Source organism: Pelodiscus sinensis, chromosome 1 (assembly GCF_049634645.1).
Source record: "Pelodiscus sinensis isolate JC-2024 chromosome 1, ASM4963464v1, whole genome shotgun sequence".
Classification (NCBI taxonomy): Eukaryota; Metazoa; Chordata; order Testudines; family Trionychidae; genus Pelodiscus; species Pelodiscus sinensis.
This window is the reverse complement of record NC_134711.1, coordinates 120,230,227-120,254,438: the sequence shown is the minus strand read 5'-3', so window position 1 is coordinate 120,254,438 and position 24,212 is coordinate 120,230,227. Positions and strand designations below refer to the sequence as shown.

At 39.5% G+C, this 24,212-nt stretch overlaps 1 protein-coding gene across 24 annotated transcripts in view; it reads right to left on the bottom strand.

Annotated features, from left to right (window-relative positions):
* PPFIBP1 (PPFIB scaffold protein 1) overlaps positions 1-24,212 on the bottom strand; it is a 162,015-nt gene that overhangs the window by 62,215 nt on the left and 75,588 nt on the right. For 22 of the 24 annotated variants that reach the window (XM_075899106.1, XM_075899057.1, XM_075899153.1 and 19 more), the window contains 3 exons: positions 11,020-11,117; positions 8,667-8,872; positions 54-140 (listed from right to left, as the gene is read on the bottom strand). In XM_075899106.1, coding sequence (XP_075755221.1) covers positions 54-140; positions 8,667-8,872; positions 11,020-11,083 — 357 coding nt within the window. In that variant the 5' untranslated portion in view covers positions 11,084-11,117. Of the gene's footprint in view, positions 1-53; positions 141-2,780; positions 3,856-8,666; positions 8,873-11,019; positions 11,118-19,336; positions 19,356-24,212 lie in introns of those variants that run through there. The other 2 variants (XM_075899145.1, XM_075899201.1) reach the window with 2 other exon arrangements.

Sequence of the window (24,212 nt, the reverse complement as noted above, 5' to 3'; positions counted from 1 at the left end):
TATACACACAAGCGGAGGGGGGGGGGAGACCCCTAACTTTGGAAATTACTTACTTGCAAAACAAGAGATTCCTTGTCATTTTCCAGACGTGCTAGCCTTTCCTGATATACATCTCCATTACCAGCTATATGGCCATTAGTCTGAAAAAAATAAAAGTTTGGATTATGGACTATTATAGGATCAGCATTTTTCATCAATGTAACTTCAAAGTAATTAAACCCTAGAAACTCCAGCTAAATGCAATACTGCAGGGCCCTTCAAGAAAAAGGTTTAATATATAAAAACAATGGGCTAGATCCTTACTTGGTGTAACCGGGGGTGAATGGAGATATGCTGATTTATACCAGTTGAAGATCTGGCCCCACAGATCCAAATTCTTGGCTGCTGTGACTTCACTGAGCTCAAGTGACAGTAACAGGGAATTTGGTCCACTAGGCATCACTTTCAGCATGTCGACTTTGATTAATATAAGAGAAGAGTAATAAGCCAGGCACTTTTAAAACATACTTCCTATCATCAAAATCAGGGGTGTTTGGCCAGAGGGAAGGGGCAGGAGCAGGTTGGGGGTGCAGGCTCTGGGCAGAAGGGGAGGGTTAGGTTTGGATGGTAGAGGGGACCCAGCGTGGCCTGGGGGGGCAGTGTCAGGCATTGTGGTTGGAGCAGCCTCTACCAGCTGGGTGCCCAAGCCCAGAGCAGCCCCTATCCCATGACACTGCATGCTCCAGTCTCCACTGATTAACCTTAAGCGATAAGCCTCACCTGTTAAGGATGAGGCTTACTGATTAACTGCTTAACCAGCTAAACATTCATATCCCTAGCATGGAGAAGAAGGGGAAATTAGGGCTCCTACAGAATATGGGGGGGGGAGGTGGAGAAAGGGTGTAGTAGGGAATCCCTGAATTAGATAGGGATAGGGACTGGTGCACATGAACTATCCAGGATAGACAGGGAATGTGGATATGTAAAGACCCATGTGCTTGGCCTACAGAAGGAGCAAAGCACATGCTAGTTATAACTTTATTCATTATTGAAAACAGCCTCCGAGTCAGTCGCTGCAGCTATTTAACAGTATGGAAAAACAAGCTCAGAATAAGGATGTTAAGGACTAGTTGACTATCCGATAAGCAAATATACGATATGGGGCAGGGGGGGAGCAGGCAGAGCAGAAGTTGGGGAGAGCGGAGGAGATGGGGTACTTAAAAGCAGCAGTGCCACATGGAGCCCGTACCAAGCTCTGTGCAGCACTGCCCCTTCGAAATGCTGCCTCCGTGACAACTGCAAAAATATATTTTAAATGTATGTACATAGATTTTGTTTTTACATATATATCACCCAGCACCTCTGTAGGTGAGTGTTATGTGATAAAAACAGTATACACCTTTCACCATTTAATCTGCCCTCTACCTACTACATACCAAAACACTGAGCAGTTTCAAACAGGTGCCATTTTAAAGCAATCTGCAAAGTGTTTCCTTTCTTTCCCTCAGATGTAGAATTTCCCCTCAAAATTAAGCCTACATTTGAGGCCTATAAGAGATATTTTTGTTGTCTATCTCTGGACCTCTCTATTCTTGAATTTTACGACAAAATAACCACAACTAACACAATATTCCAGTTAAAACTGCACCATTGAGATTACGTGTGTGTGTGTGTGTGTGTGTGTGTGTGTGTGTGTGTGTGTGTGTGTGTGTACATCGTAAAATGACCATTGCTTTATACTGTGCTATATTTCATTATAATATTTTATGCTCTTTATGTGGTACATCCCAACATTTTGTTTGCTATTTTCAACATTACTGTAGCTTGAACAGAGATTTTTCATTGTTCTGTCAAGTGCTACACTAACATCTCTAATGAGCATAATAGGTGTAAGTAGCTTAAATTGTTCCTTTTAACACATTATCTAGCATCCAACCCATATTACTTAGCATTTGTCAACACTAAACATCTCCCATCATTATGCTCATTCATTTAGCTTTGTTGGGTCCCTTGAGTTCCTGAGTCTTCTCTAATGCTGACTAAGCCTAAATTATTTTGTGCTACCTGTAGATTTTGCACCAAACTTGCTGTGTCGTAAAAAGTATTATGGGCATTCAATTGGGATGACCCACAAAAATCATATATAGCTTTACCAATTATGAGTAATGAGATCTATCCCAAATTCCAATAGAGGAAACCTTTACACCATGCCACATGATAATATACACAGTAGCCTCCTCCCATTGACTTTAACAGGCTTTGGATAGATGGATGGATGGAGATATCTCCACTACCTTAATCAGTTTATCTAGTATGCACAAAAGTCCACCTTTCCCCCTCCCCAAGCCTACATCTCCTTCAAATTTCTCTTCCTTATAACCCTTGTGATTTTCATCCCAGCTATAAATTATCCATTTATATTCATAATGATCTACTGTTAAACAGTACACTTTTAAAAATTTACTGAACACTTCTGTGAAATTTCATCATAAAAAAATACTAAACTAATTTTACTTGTAAAAGATATAGCAGAAATGCACATGAAACAGGCCAACCTCCCACACCCAAAAAGAATGTCAGAGAAGAAAGTCTAAAAACAAATAAACAAAAACCTTAGAATTTACCCGAAACACGTTCTAAAAATAAATAAAGCAGCTGCTAAGAAGGGGAAACTATTTCAGGAGGACCAATTCCTTTGTTAACAATTCAGAACTGCTACAGCACAGAGCTATAAGCCATACAAATATGTTATAGTTTGTTACCCAGATCGCGCGACTCAGAACCAAAATAGATGTTCTTACCCTTTTTAGCAAAGCAAAGTGCTTGTGAGTGTTCCGGTTACACTCCGTTTCGGTCACATTTATTTTCATGCATGTTGCAGCTGTGACTGAACGTTGTGTCTAGCTGAGAGACCAAAAGCCACAGCACTACTCATGCAAAGACCTAGAGTACCACAACAAGCACAAGGTGGTGCCTGTGTGCCATCAAGACTTCCTGGGCAGAGATTGTTGTGGGGAAGCTAGCAATGGCCAGGTTTCCTCATCTACTAGGAGACACTATAAATGTGGGGTTGGAGTGGGAAGGGAGGCTGCAGAATGCCTGCACCCTCGTGCATGAAAAGCAGCTTCTCACTAGGCATCAAAGCCCCATATTCTTAGATGGGCTAATTTGTTCAAATTTGAGACACCCAAGCCTCCCTCCATTAGTCATTACCCCCTTCCCCATGTTCCTTTGTTCATCTGGCAGAGTGTCATAAAGACTCCCTTAGCTTTTTTTGCTTTAGTACAAGCATTTTCCTTCTCAACTCCCCAGCTTCTACTAAAATCATGAGGACGACCCTCCTTTTATATGGAAATAATTCAGTTAAAAATAGAGATTCTGATTCTGTTTCCTGCTTAAAAGTATCAAGACATAAATAGGGTTAAAAACACTAGGTCTTTTACTCTGATTTTACTGATGGACTATTGTTTAAATAGGTGGAAGAGAAGGTAGGACCAAGAGCAGAAGCCAAGCAAAATGAAAAATAATTGGAAAAAAATGGCTGAACATTCTCAAGTCGAAACATGACATCTAAAGTTTTAGGAGAAGATTTAGGAGTCAGGTTATGGCGCATTGTCTCAACACCACCAAATGCCTCAGTGCTTCAATTTTTAAACTGTCACTTGGTGAACAATTATACTCGGTTACACTTCTGCCAACTCTCAAAATTTTGTTGCAAATCTCGTAATATTTGGTGCATCAACCCCAGCTCCTGGAGTCCAGTGATTATCATAAAAATTCAGTTTGTGTTTATAACCAAAAAAAAAAAGTTACAGCCTCATTGTTTCAGAGAAAAATCTTCACAGGTGAACTCTAAAAGAGTCAAACACCAGGAAGCAAATGCAAAGAATCCTGCATGTATTAATCATTAAAAACTTATGATTTTTAAGATAATCATGAATTTGTAATCCCAACTCATGATTTTTTCAATGCTTTGGAGCGGTGATACTACCCTTGTGGCTGCTCAACAACAAGATACAACGTATGAACTCAAAGATGCCAAGCAAAGCAGCATGGTGGATGGCTCCCTGCTATTCTCAAATCACTTATTTAATCCAAGACACACCAACAAGTAAGGATAGTCTCATGGTTAAAGAGCATTCTGCAGCTAGGCAGGTCATGAGCAAACTCACAATTGTGCGACAAATTGTGATATAGGCACTTTCCACTAGGGACTAGCATGGAATCACTACACTCCTTTTAATCTATGACAGGGTTTCCCAACCTATGGGTCAGGACCCAAATATGGGTCGCCATTACATTTCAAAAGGGTCGCCGAGTGTCTCCCCAGGTGGCTATGCCCCCCTCCCCCCCCCCCCCGCTTTCGAATTGCCGTGGGTCACCAAGTCTTCCTGGTCTGGTAGCACTTTATAGACTAACAAAACATGTAGATACCATCTACATGTTTTGTTAGTCTATAAAGTGCTACCAGACCATTTGTTGTTTTTTTCCTGTAACAGACTAACTCAGCTACCCCCTGAAGCTCAAGACTTCCTGAATTGTCAAAATGTGTCCCCATCTGGAAAAGGTTGGGAGCTACTGAGCTATGATCTCTGGCAGGATCTGAATTCAGGGGTGAGAGGCTAAGCGTGCCACACAATTAGAAAATGCTTTCAGACTCTAACTCGACCAGTCTAACAAATAAATCTTCTGTATGTTCACACTAAGAAATAAATCTTCACTCAAATACAGGATTTTTCCCATGAATAAATAATCCGTAAATGTTCCTTATCTAGTGATCTACTTTCACCACATGGGAACCACTCCACATCTTTAGAAGAGCTGATTTATTTCAGTACAATGATCTCATATAAGCATATTTATCTTTGAAACCTAATATGCCTTCATTAAGAATATTATTGGTTTTATTATCTTCAAATAATCTGGCTAGTTTATAAAAGAATTAGGTCATTAAAGAGGAGGCAGAACCTCCAGCTAATTATACAAGAGGACCGCGTTTCTTCATAGTGTAACAACCAAATACATGAAGTCAGCAAATCACTGTCTGCAACACAAGTCAACTCATTAGCACAAACTGAAAATACACATGAACTAACCCATGGTGAACATGAAACGACTAAAAAAAGGGGCACTGGCTGTTAAAGATTACTGGCTCCTCTGTATTTAAAACAAATAAAACAAAACAAAATAAAATAAAATAAAGCACAAAGAGCTATGACACTGCTCTTAGAGATGGGGCCAAGGATTAAAGGTTCAGATCTAAACTACAGGAAACTTAGAGCTAGAGTTATGGGCAAAATCCATCTTTAAACAAGAAAAGCACAGAATACTCACTGAACTTGACCATATTTTTTCTGTAATCAGTATCACTTTAAAAGCAGCAACAAATTATACAACTTTAATTTGAAAACAACTGAGAAGAGGGAGGTGATGATCATGATTATGGAAAAGCATTTTAAGAAGTTCGCTGAAAGTCTGGGAGTGCCTGCTACCCAGATAGGAAGATGCAGTCATACCTGACAGATGTCTTTTAGATTTTGTGATTTTTTGTTTGATTTTTACTATATATTGCTTAAAGTGAGCCTCCACTCATAAAAACGTAGAGCTCTGCAAATTTGCACGTACCCTCTTGATATCTGCAGGTATCTGCATCCACAGATGTAAATGCAGATACAAATATTGTATCCACACAGGGCTCTGGTGATTAGGTAAAATGTATAACTCCTTACTCAAGAGATCTGCTCCCAAGTATGTGTTCCCAGTCAGAGCCGCTCCCTTTAGTGACTATGGAAAGATTTTGCTGTATTTAACTCTTATTAGCATGTTGGAGCCAAATCTGGGACAGTGAGTTGAATTCTATTCTTTTTGTGTGCTTCATCGGCAGAATTATGTATTAACTTCAAACTGAAAGCAACAGAATTGCAGTGATACAATTAAGTGCAGAATTTGCTTTGAAATAACTTTGTTACCGATGATGCTATGCAAGAAGGAATGAAAAATTAGACTGCCTTTTAATTTGTGAGACTCATAGCTAGAATTTTTTTTTAACTTGAAAACTAACCATATCTGACCCAGAAAGAACTGAGAAACAAAACACAATCTATGTGTAAAGAAAAGAGATTGAATAAATGCTTTGCCATGGGCACTATATAAATTAAATAGATACACGTTCAACAGAATGAGAATTTTTATTCATTAGTAACTATCTTAAAAACCCTGAAACTTCAGAAAGGTTATGATGTCATTGTAAATTTCATAACTGTACACTATATTTACAACGGGACACACTGAAACCCTGGTTTCCAATACTTTGGAACATTGAAAAAAAGCCTGGATCCATATCCAAACTTTGAATGACCGGGCCTTCTCCAAGTTTAATCACATTAATCCATCCAGTTCCAGCACACACAAAGGGAAATGCAGGTATGATTTCCACTGCACTTTTTTAAATTCAAAGTTAGTTAGAAAAGGAGACAAGAAAAGCAACTTGATTCAATCCCATTTAGTTAATTAATACAATATGGATTTCAAATGGAGACATTAAGTGCTCATTTTGTTCAACAGAAACATTAGTTTCCCTCTGAATTCCCCAATGAAAACTACTTGATCACTTTACATAAACAACTCCTTTCTCTCAGATGTTAAGCGTACAACACACATAGCTGGTTCCTCCTGGGCAATCTACACACTTAACGATTCTCCTTAAAATATTTCACATCTGTATTTTAACATAACTACTTGTCCTTTTGTACAAAAAGGGCATCTGAAACAGTAAAAGTTCATTTTGTTTTTAAATGCTTACTATGTAGAATAGGATTTAGCAGGGGTTGGTCCTGTTTTGAGTAGGAGGTTGGCATGGATGATTCCTGAGGCCTCTTCCAATCCTAATCTTTTATGAATCTTCTATTCTATGAATCTTGCTCTCTTTCTTTGTGAGTCATCCCAACAGGAAGAACAATGAGAATAACTTCAGACAGCCAATTTCAATATTGTAGGATTGAAGAAATATCTGTTAACTGTACCACATTATACAGAACACCATGAGTAATGCTAATCCAGACTCTTTTCCAGCTAGGTCACTAGTTCAAAATTCCACCTGTAGTTGAAAGTGGTTACCATCTGACAGCTGTGTGGTGGTCGCTATGAAATGAATTTGGAGATTTCCTTCCAGTTCCTAATAGGCAGGCACATCTCTATTACGAAGCCACCACCAAAACTGGCATTATTTAGCATCCTTATAATCCTAGCAGAGAAACCGAATGGACACAAGGAGAGAACTACCTTCTGGCTGGTACAGATGGATGAGATGGCTCCTGAAGCTCATGCATAAGGCAGGCCAGCAAAGCCAAACTTAAACTAGTCATTCAGAGATTTTCCTTTATCACGGATATAGTTTACTTAGCACTAGTCACTAGCATTCATGTATTTTTAAATCAACTTCTTGTACAGCACACAATTGAGTCCCATGTTTATTCTTGTTCCACACAGCTCTGGTATTAGTAAGAGCTAGCATTCTGTACTGTTAATTACAGACTTTAGAGGTGCTGAAATTATAGATCATTTTATCTATTTTACAGAACCGAACCAAATAATTCAATCCCCTCCTTCCGATATCAGCGTGTTATGTCACTTTGGGTCTTGGTCACAGATTTAACATTTAGCAGCCTGATCCAAAGCAGGGATGTAAAATCCTGTTTAAATGGCTAACTGGTTAAATGTGTTTAACCGTTTAACTACTTAAAAAGGGGGGGCACCCCAGCCTGGCTGGGCTGAAGCTCCCCCTTCCTCCTGTTTTAGGCAGGGGCTGTTCTGACTGGGCTGGAGCAACCCCCAGCCTAACGTGGGCCACACAGGGCTGGAGCAGACCCCGGCCAGCGGGGGCAGGGAGCGGTTCCAGCCCCTACAGGTTAATCTTTCACATTCCTAATCCAAAGCCTGTTCAAGTCAGTGAAAAGACTCTCACTGGCTTCAGCAGGTTGAGATCAGGCCCCAGGTCACTTGTATAAGACAAAAACTACTTCAAAGACACAGCTCTCCTCCTAGAATCTTCAATAAGAGAAAAGTTCAGCAGCTGTATTATTCCCAGGGCTGGTTTCTCTCGACTAATATTTCATAGAACTTCATGTGCCACTAGATGGCACCAGAAGTCAAATAGAAGCAAATTCTAGCAACGAAAAGCACTACATTTTTACAGGGACACATTCAAAAACGGCCTCTAGTTTTGCATACAATGTTGTGATTGTTACTAATGGAATACAGACTTAGGAACACAAGAATTGAATCCCTCCAAGGGCCATGTAGTTTTGTATCCATCTCCAATGGCAAACTGATTGTTGATGGAAAATTGGGTTTCAACTAACCTAAAATTTTCACTAAACAACGTCTGCTTTCCACACACAAATTTAATTTTCTCATAAAAAATACTGACTGGCCAATCCCTTGAAAATTTTTCCACCTTGTGGTGCATCTGGAAAATATAGTCCACCTAGTGGCTTCCTGGAAATAAAAGGCAATTAAATCATGAGGCCCTGAAGCAGCTTTTCTGAACCAAATTAGGTCCTATTTTGTCCCAAATATTTTGGTTTTCAATTTTTGATTGTAGAAACCAAAAATCCATTTTCTGACCAGCTGGTAGCACGTAAAACAGGACACCAATGTTTTATAAGAAACTCGAGATGATATTGTACCATTTGGCTTTGGAGCCATTCAATCAGAGCTTCTGCTGTTGAATCAGGGATCTGACATCTCAATCCTTCTTTTTCATCTGCTTCCATCATCTCTAATAAACCACGTAAATCTTCTACAAGGTGCAGCGCTCGCAGGCTCCCCATAAATGGGGAGGTAGGGGACTGACAATCAAATATACCGTTGGAATACTCCAAAGCTTTGGAACCTAGACAAAAAGGTAAAGGGACAAAGATTATATTAGATAAGCCACAAGAGTAAATAAATATATAATACAATTACGAGACTTGCCATAGCACATCTAGGAGGTTCGGCATCTATAGAGATTCCCAGTGACATGTATTTATTCCAAATAAAATTCAGACCTAGACTTGGATTTTGAACTTGCCAGATTTTAAGGATGTTTAGATACAGCCTGATCTGCATGTTATAGCACAGACGTAGGTAATTCTTCATTGCCAGGCATCTGCTATCCCGATGCTACCTGTAACTTGCATCTTTTCTACAATTCTAAATCTAACATGGTCAATCAAGGGCTGTTAAGACTGTCTTGCAGCAGACTAACATGCCAATATGAAGCACATGGGAGCTCAAGGCAAAGCTTGATGCACCAGCTGCCCAAGGCTACCAGAGGTTGGGAATACAGTGGAAAAAATAAGCTCAGCCTTAGCTGATTACATGACCCAAGAGTGACATTGATAGGTTCCGCAGGGAATGGCAATCAATATGTGTCACTCAGGAAAGATAGAATACCCTGATGCAATGCCTTAGAAGCCTTTAAAAAAAGGGGGGGGGGGGAGAGAAAGTAAATATTGAATCACTTCCTCTAAAATTAAAATCCTATGCCCAAACAAATTGGATATGAATGTGTTCACACGAGCATTAATAAGCACAAGTTAACATTCAATAACACAAAGGATATTCACTCTAAAATTAAAGGTTAAATAAAAAAGCAAAGAAAGTCACAGTTAAACCTGATTTAAGTTAGCTTAGCTAATTCTGTCTCAATACTTCAGTACGCTGTTTTTTGACGATCATATCTGTAAACTTCATACTGGAATGCCAAGATACAATGGGACATTAATGACAAAATACCAGTTTTTATGCTATTCACTGTTTGGATATTGCAGATATATACAGAATATGAACTTCCTTCCAAGCCTTCATTTATCTGGCAGTCTGAAAAATGTAAGTATTCCAGCTGTTAATTACCCTTCAAAAAAATTACAGAAATCCCTCTCGGAAGTATAGGAGGTGATCGGACAAATTTAACAACTCCTTTGCAATATTATTTAAAAGTTTGTAAAGATATATATATATAATAAGTCTTTGGTGTTGTAAACTTACTGACAGCCGCCCTTTATTTTTATATTAATCCCTATGTTGTCCAAGTCTACTTAGGCCCTTCATAATACTGATGTTTGACCAGATCTGCATGCTAATATCTACTTACAGACATTTTTTAGAGACACATTATATAAATTATACATCGTTATGACCTGCTGTATCCGCTGTACATGTGTAGGAAAGGTCTTTAAGGAGACAGCATTGTAGAGAAAATCCAGTTGTAGAAAAGCATGCATTTTTTGAAACTTTTTGATACTTTTAAGAGAAATTATTGTATGTGGGATTGTGGAAGCCTTCCTATCTCTGACACTGCCTACGCAGAATACTTAGTCAATTTGAACAGCTGTTTGGATAGCTCTGCTGGAATGGAATCAAACCAAAAATGTGTCTCTGCCTTGTTTCGCTGTTCTATATCATTTTTTTTTCTCTGCTCACTGCAACTTTAAGAGTTCAGGAAGTAATATACTTTTTCATCTCTTTTCCCCAGCCCAGTAAAATTTATGGGAGAACTGCTCATACTTATGAAAACATTAAAATTAGAGATAGACCCAAACCAAAGCCCAAATTCAAAGAGCCTCTACTTTGAAGGGATCAAAATTGAGTTCTTGATCTTAACTGTCCCATTCAGGACCATTTAAATAATGTCTCCCAAGAGCTGAGGGAGGTACAGTACTAGACAAGTATTCCCTTTCTGACACCCCACTACTCTTCAAACACACTAATCCTGATCTGAAATATCCATTGGCTATTCTAGTCCTTCAACTTGAACCACATTTCCCATAGACATGGGGAGGTAGGAGAAAAGCCACAATCAAACTGGCATTATGTGTATGCAAGGATTTGTGCTATCCTCTTTCAAATTTGTCTGCTCCCTTTAAGTTTCACAACTAGTTAGTAGGAAACCATCAAACACAGTTCTATTTGTATCCTCCTCCTACTGGAACTCAGCCCTACAGAGACAAAAAGGAGGGTTGGGAACCGGTTAAACAAACAGCACAGTGTTTTGACCTGCTATAATGCCGTCCATCTGTTCCAAAGCGGCAGCCAACATGTCACTCGCGTCACTCATCATCTTCCTGCTTCCCAAAGGTACTCGCTGCTAAACCCTAACAAGAAAAGAAATGATAATTCTGTTACACAGACACAAATACTTCAAAAGCCTCAACTATGCAAATCAGTCTGCAAATGGATATTCATTTCACTGTTGTATTAATGTAGATGGAAAACCTGAGCCAAAAGCATTAACATAACCCAGTCACTGTCCAACATTAAAAAAGGTCTGGGGCTTGGTATACACAGACCTCAGCTGGTTTACTACTATGGCAAACCAACTACTGAAGGTCCCTGGTAAGTGTTTATTAAAGATACAAAGAAGGGGAGGAAAAGTTGAAGCAAATTCTATGAAAAGTAGTCAGTCAGACTTTCATTTCAACAACACCCCTCGTTCTTTTTCCTTTATCTGGAGAGAGCTTTTAGAAGGAACCATCCTCCACCTTGTTTGACAGTCCCTTAGATGGTATTCAAGATGGTAATAAAATAAGTTAGTGGAAACAGGCTAGAGTTGTTGCTCAAGTTTGATCCCATTTTATTTCAGGTGGTTTTGGGGATTCAGATGGAGTTGGTAGGGCTAGCACTGCTATCAGCATCCTTCTCTCTGGCCCATTCTGGGCAGGGCATCTCTCGGGATCAGGAGACAAAGGCTGGGGTCAAAGGAGACACAGGGGGACCGTCATGATGGCAAAGTTGCTCCAAGAGCCTCATTCTGATTTATTTTCCATTCTCTCCCTGCCCTCTCCCCCGCCATTATTTTGTCCAGCAATAATGTCTAATATTTTACATCAATTTTGGTTCATTAATTTTTGGTTCCACTAAGTATTAGCTGTAGTCTTCTTTGTTTACACAGATTCAGTTTTGTCTCACTTTCATACCTTTTTAGAACAATTATTGAAAACAATCAATTTCCTCCAACATTTGTTTTATAAGTTATTGCATCTTGTGAACTTTCATATACTTATTTACAATTGAGCTTACAATGAGGATGCATTTGTATGCCCAATTCTCACAGCATCACTCAGAGTCCTGTAAAAATTCAGGAAACTTCTTAAACAACAGGGCTCTTTCCTGACCACTGGCAGTATCAGCAGATGCCTATCCCCCAAGGTCTGACAGAGCTACAAGGAAATCAAGCCTTTGCTTTGCACACTGGTCCACATCTTTGGAGGCCTGTTCACAGTCATGTTCATGTGCACCAGCTGCCTGTACTCAAGAACTTTTGTTGCCTCTAATTTCCAGCAGCAGGAGCATATGAACAGTTCACACATGAGAAACAGCTGAAATTTGCCAGAAATTTGCCAGAAAGGAGGTAAACTGAGGATAAATCTTCAATCACACCAGTAGCCCGAGTCTCTGCTTTATAGCTCCCTATGGCTCAGAGCTACTCTTTTCTTCTATAATCCCTCACGAATTAAAGACAGTCCCACAGTGGATGAGAAAGGAAATATCTCTTTTGGTTAACAGAGTACCATTCTATATCAATGGTGCATCTAGGGGGAAAGAACACAATTTCTGATAATCCAGGTTTCTGGAAGTTTAGATAAATCAGGATTTAGTGTTCTGCACATTGCTTTAATAGAAGCAAGGGAAAAACAGCCCATGTGTAATGTTAGGACTACGTATGTAGAAAAAACAAGAGAGGACAAGTGGGGTAAAATAAAAAAAAATCCTCAAACAAATAAAATGAATTAGTAAATAAAAATACAAAAAGACAGTTCCTTGCAAGTAAGGAGAGTGCTTTTAGTTGTTATCTTTTTAACAAAAGTCAGCAGTGTGAGAACCAATGTTCCCTGTAAAGTTGTGGGTATGGGTGGCTCTCCAAGAGAGATTCAAATGCCATCTAGCTGATCTGCAGACTGCCCACAGCAAGCAGCATATGTTTCTACTAGTGGTGCACATCTGCACACATACCTCAGGGCACACAAAATTTACTTTGCACGTGGATGGAAAAAATTAGAGGGAACATTGGTGTGACCCAAACCTTCCCCTGGGAGAAATCCAGGGAAGACAACACAGTTATATCACAGGTCATCTAATGATAAAAGTGTTTAGAAGCCAAAGAATAAAGAGTGATTTTAAAAAAAAATAGACTTTTCTCAGATGGATCCTTTGAGTAAAGCTTGGAAATGCTAACAAGCAGGATACACTTAAGATGATGAGCTGGGAGTTTTGGAATCTAAATGGGTAATTTAAAGAAGAAAGCAGTATATTTAAGTTTTGGTCCTCAAACTTTATTCTTTGCTGAACCACTCCCACTTTCCCAGCTGCAACAATTCATCCTTGTTTCCTGTTATCCTTTAGTTCATGAGAACATTCCACTTTAGAAAAATCAACCTAAGAGGCTTTTAAAGATGGTAACCTCACTTCCTTTGTACTAATTTAAATGAACTGCATCAGAGCTTGCTCTCTGAGACAATTGCTGATAACCCTTTAGCAGGAATCAAAAGGGGCCAAAGTCAAATGCACTAGCAGCAGCACCTTGGAAGCACCTGGCATGCTAGAGTTCAAATCATATCTTATACGAAAGTAACACCCTCCCCCCCCCCACACACACACACGGCAAAAAAACATTCTGCAGATGTAAAGGAGACTTTATATTTCTAGTAGGGCTCTCAAATGTTTTAAAAAAATAATCACAATTAATCACAGTTTTAATCATTATTAAACAATAATAAAATACCATTTACATTTATTATACATATTTTGGATGTTTTTCTACATTTTCAAATATATTGATTTCAATTACAATGCAGAATACAAAGCATAGAGTGATCACTTTACATTATTATTATTATTGCAAATATCTGCATTGTAAAAAAAAGTAGTACAAAGTCAAAGCACAAAAGAGCATAAGAATAATTAGCATATCTGGCACAAATACCTTGCAATGCCAGCTACAACTGTGCCATCTGAGTGCCAGTTATACGGTTCAAGTGACATTGTAAATAAGAAGCTGACAGCATCATCATCTGTAAAGGTAAACTAACTTGTTTGTTTTAGTGATTGGCTGAACAAGAAGTAGGACTGAGTGGACTTGTAGGCTTTCAAGTTCTATGTTGTTGTATTTTCCAAGTCTACTTAGGTAACGAAAAAACATAATTCTACATTGGCAAGTTACACTTTCATGGTGAAGAGATTGCCCTACAGAACTTGTGTGAAGTGAACTGAAAGTTACTATACTCTGTTTACCATGTTTATAATGCAAATACTTGTAATAAAAAATAACAAAGTGAGCAATGTACATTTTGTATTCAGAGTTGTAAATGAAGTCAATATATTTGAAAAGATAGAAAAACATCCAAAATATTTATACTAAATTTAAATTAATATTCTACTATTAACAGTGCAATTAAAACTGATTAATCATAATTTTTAATTGAGGTAATTTGTTTTGGGTTAATTGCAATTGACAGCCCTAATATCTAGACATAATTCACAGTATTTACTGCTTGTGTAAAAATCCTTGCATACAATATAAAATTTGAACCAAAATGATTGCTCTCTCAGAGCTCACTATATTTGGTTATTACAACCAGGAACCAGCATGTGACTCCTTTGCCTTATACCTAAGGTTAAGGGCATCAGACCAGTAGTTCTCAAACTTTTTCATACAATGGACCAGCAAACTTGTTCAAAAACTTCTGGCAGATTGGCACTGAAACATTTGCGTATTCATTATGGCAATTCATTTATTTGCATATTTGTTATGGTGATTAATTCTGAGCGGTCATGTGTTATTTTACATTGCATCTGTACACACACAATGCCCCGGCCCCCAGAGGAGTCCTGCTGTCCCAAGTGGCCCAGCTAACCCCAGAGCAGCCCCCTCCGCCATGCGGACATCTTATTGTCAGATCAAAGGAAACTGAAGTAAATTTTGATACCAATCCAGAAAGTCAATCTGCCTATAAACCAAATAATCCTAATGAATAAATTGCTGCTATAGAAAAACAAAAACGTAGACTCAAAAGTTTTTATAAAATCCCAACAAAAACCCAGAAGAGTTTATATTAGGAACATATTTTCGATCATTATTTGCTATTAAAATCTAAGATAAATAGTCTGTCAATTGCCACGAGGCTTTAGGCAGCCCTATCCCTGGAAGATGGATTGCTTTCAACACTACACTGAACGAGGCTCGCCAACTGCTGGGCCGGAGATCTGTACAATATTTTACCCAACCCGGTCCCCTTGCAGCTCAGTGCAGAACTGCAGCTGGAGCGGAGCTGCCCTGTTCAGGCTGCCCGGAGCCTTCAGCCCGGCTGGGCAGTGCCCCCCTCTGCCTTGTCTGCTCCAGTTCCATTCCAAGCCAAATCTGTATCAACAGTGTGCGAAAGTTTGAGCTGTTGCTTCCCATGCCTTGGCTTACCCATTAGAGTTCATCTACACTACACTACAACAGGAGCTATAATTTACAGCTTGGTTAGATGCCCCATGCTAGCTTTGAGAGAGCATGTGTGCTAAACATAGTGCAGTAACCACAGTTGCACAGCTAGCCACCTAAATACATAACTAAGGCCTCTCAGGTGGATTGTCCCCTCAGGTGGTGACCCTGTGCTGTGCCACACTCTTTTTAGTTCACAAGTTCAAATCAGAGCTAGTGTGTGTGTACAACTACCTGGCCTGGCAATTACACCCCCAGCTCCAGTATAGACACATCTTTTATGATGGGAAGATTTGAGTCTCCAGGATGTCAATCTGGATCCCTTCAGACACACTAAGATCGCCTTTAAAAAAATAATTGTCTTCACCAAGATGGCAAGCAACTGTGCTGAAAGGGAGTTTATATGCACATGCTCTGTACTTACAAGACGCTTAAGCATGTGCTGAACCTTAAGATCACCAGTAGTTCCACCAAGCAATCTATCCGTATGCTTAAAGCTCAGCATATGCTGTAGTACTTTGCTGAATCAGAGTGACTATAAATCATAGAGGTATGGTAGCCTATATTCCAACAAAATGAAGATACAGTTCCAGGGATTCTCTAGATCCTTGTGGCTTACATCTGGTACACATTAGTCCATGTGAGAGAACAAGTCTATATAAATATAGATACAGCACAAGGCTAAACAAAAATCAGACAGGGAGAATCATTTTAACCTTTTGCATGCCCTGCCATTTTGTCATCTTAACAAAGGTCAGGTTATTTTCAGCGTCACTGGAAACACTCTCCAATGCAATCAATGCAGAAAGCTGTTCCTCTGACCTTTGATGTAAATTATAGAATGCAGATCCCTAACAAGCACAAAAAAATTTCTTAAGTTTCCCTACACAAGTGCCATCTTCTTGGTATAAACCATCTGGCTGGGTAACTTTCATTGTAGACTGCCCGCTATCTCTGCTGAAGAGCTCAAAAAGGCCAGTGAGCATCATATTCTTTCCAGCAAAGCTTTTCTTGCAGCAAATCAGCAATAAGGGGATCTGAACCTTAAGGATATTCTTTGAATGAAAACTACTAAACTTACATAATGACATATACAGGTTTTTTTCCCCTAATTACCCAAGTTTGAGAAGCTTCAGTGATTTCTGGAAGGAAAAAAAGTAACATGTGGCTGAGTTACACTTACAAAAAGAACCTCCAAATCAAAGAAATATAGCTGCAGGTTTTTGGCATAAAGTATGCAAGACATAAAGATCAAACAATATATTGCCTGCCATAACATACAGTAAATCTTTCTTAAAATATCTATAGGTCAGCTGCCTAAATATTGGATACGGGAGAAAAAAAACTCTCTTCTTTTGAAGTTCATTTAGACAATTCAGATCTCCTTGCATTTTCCCTTCCCAACCGCAACATAAGAATCTTCATTAACAGAAAATGTTCATGGTCATCTTTAAACTTGAGTCCTCTAAGGCTGAGAGCTTAAAGAGAACTTATTCCGCTCTAGACAACATTCTGGTTCCCTATTGTGCTGTGGACTAAGGGCCCTATACTGCAAAGTGAAGATTACCTTGAACTACCATTTATTTTAATAGGAACAGAATATGCTTGGCACAGCTCAGGAACAGAGCACCTATAAAATAAGCCTCATGGAGGGAGAGAACATCAGAAAGCCAAGTTGCTGCCCATAACTTTGACAAGGAGCAGAATCATCATTTCATTGTTACCTTGTGTTTCCTCCATTCCTGTTCATTGTCTTATGCTTTAAATGTAAGCTCCATGGGGCAGGGACTGTCTGTCACATGTTTCTACAATGTTAGCAAGTAATGGGGCTGGAGCACCTAGGCTTCACCTACTATCATATAAAAAAGGAAACCATTTTGCTTCCTCCGGGCAAAACAATCTCACAGTTTTCAGCTAAACGCATTTCCCACTTGTTTTCCTTCTGAACAAAGACTTGGTCTCTAGTTCTTAAAGAGCTCCACCAAAGCTACCATCAATACAGCTCTACTAATAGCAACACCAGTGAGTGTGCTAGTCTAGATAGGGCCCAGGTGGTCACTTGTGTTTTAAGCAGCGTCATCTCGCCCTGCTTTAAATGGGGTTGGACGACAGGCTGGTTAAAAACACAGGCAGCCATACAGTAGAGCTCCCATTACTGCTACCACAACAGGAGCTGTCCTGAGGCATAAGAACAGGGGGCAAATTAAAAAAAAAAAAAAAAAAAAAAAAAAAGTCCAGGGAAGCAACCGAATACAAGACTTCTCCAGACAGCCTCTTCTCGCCTCTCAAAGGCCATCTATTGTCAAACTGAGCAGAAGAGCCCTGCAAATCCACAGGTATCTGCATCCGTGGATGTGCATCCATGGCTCATTTTTGCAGCATGGATGCAGATACTAATTTTGTATTTAGAACTCTGTGGGTTCCCACCGCCATGGATCAGTTTTGCAGATGTGGATACAAACTATCCACTCAGGGTTCTACTAAGCAGGACACAGACTAGGAAATGTTGAGAGGTAAAAGACAAATGGAGATTATGTGACAAGATTGCACAGCTGAGTAATTAGGAAAACAAGCAACAGTAATTTAGAACTCGCATAGCTTGAATTGAATTTAATGGGCTGACCACCATCCGCAGACAGTTCGTCATCTAGGTTTGAGGAAGTGAAGTTACTGGTGATAACAAGAATACTGAAAGCTTATTTCTCCTCCTCCAGTAGTTTTTATTATTTACATAGCACCACTGCTACATATGGCATTCAAGTGACAGGAAGGAAGACAAAGACTTTGCACTCCAAAGAATTTACAACAAACAAAAAACAAGGCAAGAAAAGGTAACGCACCACAGAAAGAGAAGGAAAGTCGTGAGGCCATCATAAAAGCAGACGGAAAGGGTAATATAAAGCACACATTTGGGGGACAAGCGCACCAAAGCATTTTATGTACCAAGAGATTGGTCATGCTTGTCTTATACATACTAAATGCATCATCTGAGTGCTTGATTTTCTAGCACTAATAAAATATGAGTAAGGATAAAAAAATAATACTGACACACTGAAAGAATCATTTGCTGACTTCCAAAACAGAATGGGTAGAATCTAGTGTAGGCCGCAGATGAAAGAATGACGAACTGGCAATGAAACAGAACAGATCAGATACTTGTTGATGAATAGAGCAGCTTCATTCTTTTAAATTTACTTTACCCAAAGGAGGTAAAGTCCTACCAAAAAATAAAAAATGGGAAAAGCTAAACAATCAGGTAACACGGAGTGGTAAAGCAGTCGAGGACCTGGGAATATTTTATCTGCACAACCTCGTTAGTTAATAATCATCCATAGCTAATATATAAACACCACACCAAACAGAATAAGCCATTTTCTCTCACTAGCAAAGATAAGTTGAAAGGGAAAATCACCACATCAGAACAGATGCAGCCACATGCATAACTCAGAAGGTGAGACACACAGATGCTTACCTACAAAGAGAAACACATGGAATTCATCCATTTTACAATCTTACTGACATCAGGGCAGCTACACCAGGTCTGAATCTGTTCCACTGTGTGCATATCTCTCGCAAAAGACTTTACCTTAGGGACTATTTCAGACAAGCTCTGCCACGCTTCCCAAAAGAAAATCTATGTTACCGTCCTCACTCCTTTGTTAAATCTCATCCGTTCAAGAATTTTTTTTCAAACCTCTAAGCCAGAGCTCACAGCTGAACTCCTTGTTCAGGCTAAGAAGAATAAAACAGTACTTCGTGAAGGTTAAATGACGAGACACCATTCCACATTACACTTATTATTTCTCTCATCAGTTAGGATGACTTATGGGTTGCTGACATTCCCAGAATATCTCCTTATATGTAATAGCCAGAGACATTTGGTCTTACTTGTTAAATATCCTTTCTGCTCGTTCCCACCGCCACTCTGCTTGCTAGGCTTATGCTTTCAACTTTCAGTTGGGAAGAAAAAAAAAAAAAAGACACACAAACCCTTCTGACTACCTCACCAGTACAGATGTATTCCAAGCCACTTAAAGAGAAAATGAAACACAAACCACAAAGAAAAGAAAACACTGCTTTGCAAGAAACCCAAAGGAAAGCCAAAATATGCAGCATGTGGGAGGTTATGCTGCAATACACATTCACATAAAGCTCACATCAGCTTCAAACGGAGATCTGCCTGAATAAAGACTTCAGGATCCTTAACAAAGATGCCAAATAAAAATGAAGAGCTTAAACGTATTATTTATGTTTAAAATTTGAATAATTTTTCTTCTCCAGAGACTATTCTAGCTCAAAAATGCATCTCTAGTGGCAGCATTTTCAAACATGTCTCCTAGTTTTGGGTGCCTTTGGTTTTGGATGGACACAATCTGATGTTGATGATGGATTCTGGTGCTCAGCACCATTGAAAAGGTAGCTCTGTCTCAAGATTAACACCACCAAAATTAGAGGACTTTTTAAAAACTATAGCCTGAACTTTTAGATGAGGGAGAGCAGACTTCAGAGAGAAACATGGCTAATTTAAGAAATATGAGTGTCAACCATTTTATTTATTTCATTTCAAGTCTGAGCTCCCTGCACTTACAAAGAAACTACAAATTACTGGGACAGTGACAATATGTGGAAGACCCGTGTACGGATATGTTAGGCTACCGGTATGTCTCCACTACGGGGTGGATCAAAGCTGTGGTGACTGATCCACTGGGGGGTCAATTTAGTGGGTCTAGTTCAGACCCACTAAATTGACTGCCAGTCAGTTTCCTGTCCAACTCCTGTACTCCACTAGAATGAAACAAGTAAGGGGAATCAATGGGAGAGTTTCTACAGTCGATCCAGTGCAGTGTGGACCCTGAGGTAAACAGATCTAAGCTACATATTTTTAAGTTACACTACCAACCTAACTCAAATTGTGTAGCTTAGATATACTTGTCCCCATAGCGTAGACCTGTCATAGTGACATCCAAAGAGCTAGCTGCAAATTGAGCAGTAGTGATATGAAAGGCCAGAAGGTAAATTTGGACAGAAACCCCATGGGGATTCATTCTCTGATAAAAAAAAAAAAAAAAAGACAACAACAACAACAAAAAAACACCAGCAACTATCTTAAGTCTTTCTTTCACTGAAAGAGAAAGCTTCAAAACTTGCCAGAATCTAGAGAAGTATGTTTCACTTTTTTTGAGCTCAAGGAAGGTAAAATGGCCTTCAAGTTTAATAAAAAAAGGCAATAAGCAGTTTCAGTTCATTCAAGACTTCTATGAACAAGAACTACTTGTTTTTACGGTCCTCTTCAATTTCATACAAGTGTCTGTAGTTCCGATACATACAGAAATTATTAAGTCTCGCCTAAGACCAAATTATTTTCCCATTTACACAAAAGTATAGTTGGTATCCATTATGGTTAAAGAGTGCAATTACCTTTGACTGAAATAAACAAACTGCTCTAATGAACCACAACATGCTGTAAAATTAGCTTTAGATACACAATGATGTTCTTTCCACCTCAGACAATACTGAAAATAACTAAGGACAGGTGAGATTAAATGTATGTTTACTTCGATATGTTTTCAGTTGCATCAAGAAAAATATTTTTAAGCACCCTATCTGTAAATTTTCTTTGGGAATCTATCAATGTCCAGATCTACTTTGAGTAAAACCTCCAGTTCCATTTCCTGACAGCACCAGCTTCCTCTTATCTAACTGAAAAATATGTATATAAAAAAAGATCCAAATAGCCAAATCTACCATATTTGTCTTCTCCTTAATACCAATTACATTGATCAGAATTATCTCCCTCTCTATATAACAACATTTCCTGGGGACAACAAAGTGATGTCATCACATCACCAGCATTGCTCCGTCCCCAGCTAGAGTTTTGCTCCTCTGGTCCCACACCCTCTTTCCCTGGTGCTCTGGAGAGGCGAGACACACGCAGCCTCCTAGGTGCTACGCGTGCCCCTGCTGCAGATATGCTGCTTCCTGCATCCTGACTCTGCCCTCCCAAGCTGTGGGGGAATGGCGAATTTGTGCCTGCCTTAGGTGGCTGGGTGGAATTTTAAGTGCATCTGCAGCAGGGCGGGCCCAGGGTATGAGCCCACAACTCCCCCAAGACGAGATCCCACTCTGGTCATTCACTATCCTGCCGAGATCCCACCCCCCAGACCACCCACTCACCTCCACCGCCGAGACCCCGCACCTCCAACCCCCTCACACGCACCCTATGCAGAGACCCCATGCCCCCAGCTGCCTCTCACATCCCCTCTAACAAGACCCCGCACCCCAGGCCCTTCAGGCATACTCCCCCTAAAAAGAGACCCCACACCTCCAGGCTCCTCTTGCACCATCCCCCCTGGCCAGACACCCTGCCCCCAGGTGCTCCAGCACCCTCCCCACTGGCCAGATACCTACCACCAGAGAGGGGAATTGGTGAGCGCAGCTCTCTCACTCTCTGGCTGGAGAGAGGAAGGTTGGCGAGTGTAGGGGAGCAGGGGGCACAGCCCCCTAGTTTTATTAATTGTTATGCGAAGAAGCTGTGTAATAATTTAGGACATAGTAACACTTTTAAATGGCAGCATTTGTTATCAGTGTTGGCTGCCCATGGCATTTTCTGTGCCATTTTGGTTTCCTCAGATCCAACTTTAGAGCTCATTGGGAGTCATATACAAGACTGGACTCCATCTCATTGGAGAGAAAAAGATGATGAAGAGCATCTCACAAAACAAGTAGAGTTACAACACTTACCATGCTTCTGGTTCACAGATGCTACAGTGATGAAGACAAAAATCTTATGCCTAGACCAAATCTTTTGCCTTTGATAAATTAAAAAGTCCTTCTCTATGAAGCATCTTTTCTCCATGCTGTATTTGCATATTATAATTAAGTTGCCTGTAAAACTTCTTTTTAATAAGATAAATATCTATCTTCTTTGGCTCCCTCATTATAAGGCAGGTTTTCTAGTTCTCACATTATTCGGATGGGCTCTTATCTGAACTTTTCCAAATTTTTTCAACAACCCTTTTTGAAACATGGACACCAGATGCAGCATTTCAGTAATAATCTCATTAATGCTGCAAAGATACTATCGCTTCCCCATTGCTACCCCCATACCTACACATCCAAGAGTCATGTTCAACCTCTTAGCCAGAGGATTTCATTGGGAGCTCATGCTCAGTTTGATATCTACCATGGTATTGTCCTTTTCACTGACACTTAATATAAGAACATAGTTCCCTAACCCATAAGCAGGATCTATATTCTTTGTCCCTAGAGATGTAACCTTGCATATGGCTTCCTGAAACATGTTTGCATCAGTTTACTAAACAATCTAGATTGCTCTTTATATGGTGACCTAATCCTAATAAAGCATTTGATAAGTACTAAGTATTACTATAATTGATTGTACTGTTTTCATTATCATATATTATCTATCGATCTATCTAGCTAGCTATATAATTTTTAGAAATGTCTGAGTCAGTCTGTTCAAGAACTCCTCCTAAATGTTAAGAGCTAGGACCACCAAATTTGGTATGCAACTTCCTCTTAACCTAACTTAAAGCAAGGTCAGAGTTTGGTTGTGCCAGGACATAGGATGTGCCTGGAACATGACTGTTTCCCATCAAATGGAAAGGGAGGGCTATGATAGTTGGACAGTTATACTCCAGAATGACCATAGGGGGAGGTGGGAGGGGTGGAGCAAGCAAGCATGCCATAAGGCCTCCCATCCCCAAGCACCTGCCCTGACGCCTACAGCCTCTCCATCCACAACCCCCTGCCCTGAAGGACCTGGACAAATCTTCTAGTTATATAATATAAAATATATGCTTCTTGTCTTGGGTAACCAGTTCTCACATTGCTTTCTGAAGCATTTTAATATTGGTAGTTACTGCATGCCACATTTCCAATCCTGGTTATGTTTTGTTTTTTAGCCAGAGGAAACAGTTTTGGGTGAGGAGAGTGGGGGAGGGGGGGGGGAGAAACCAGCTAGTCAAAAGGCTATTCTCTTGGTAGTCTATCTGGAAACAAACACATACACACACACACACACACACACAAACACACACAAAACTAAAACTAAACAAATCAGTATTTATATTTTGCAAGTGAAGGGGGTTATTCCATGTAGAAAAATCAATGTGCCACATTTCACCCTAGAGCAAATTAATTCTGCCTAGTTACAAAACCCACTAATAAGGAATAATGCTATGGAATTAAAAAAAAAATCAGAAAAAACACCACCACATCCTTAACTATCAGCATTACTAGGTAAAGCTGTATTCACCTGAGAGACATACATAGTGATACCAATTTGTGTGCTCTCTGGAGAGCCAAAATAAGCAAGAAACATACTTTATGCAGAAATCTTTGCCCAATACATTTCAATTATGAACACATTTAGTAATAAGATTCACTAAGAATAATTTCCCACAGGATGTTTTAAAGGCTAAAAAGCTAACAACCAGTTTTATAGTTAAACAGTATCAAACTGGTTATGTTTTGCTCCTTGCATGACACCACAACTCTGAAAATTATTAAACACATGAAATGTTGATTTATTAAAGGCAACGTGAAGAACAAAGAAAGGACATCACCACTACCTTTTCATGTGGACTGGCACTCCAGTCCACATGTTCTAGATTCATGGTCTCTATTCGTCTCATGGTCATATTTATTTTTTCATTTACTACAGTATTCGCTTCTTAAAGAAAATGCATGTGGGTTTTTTAGCAAACGGCAAAGAATGGGTGAAAGGTGCAAAAATAAAACT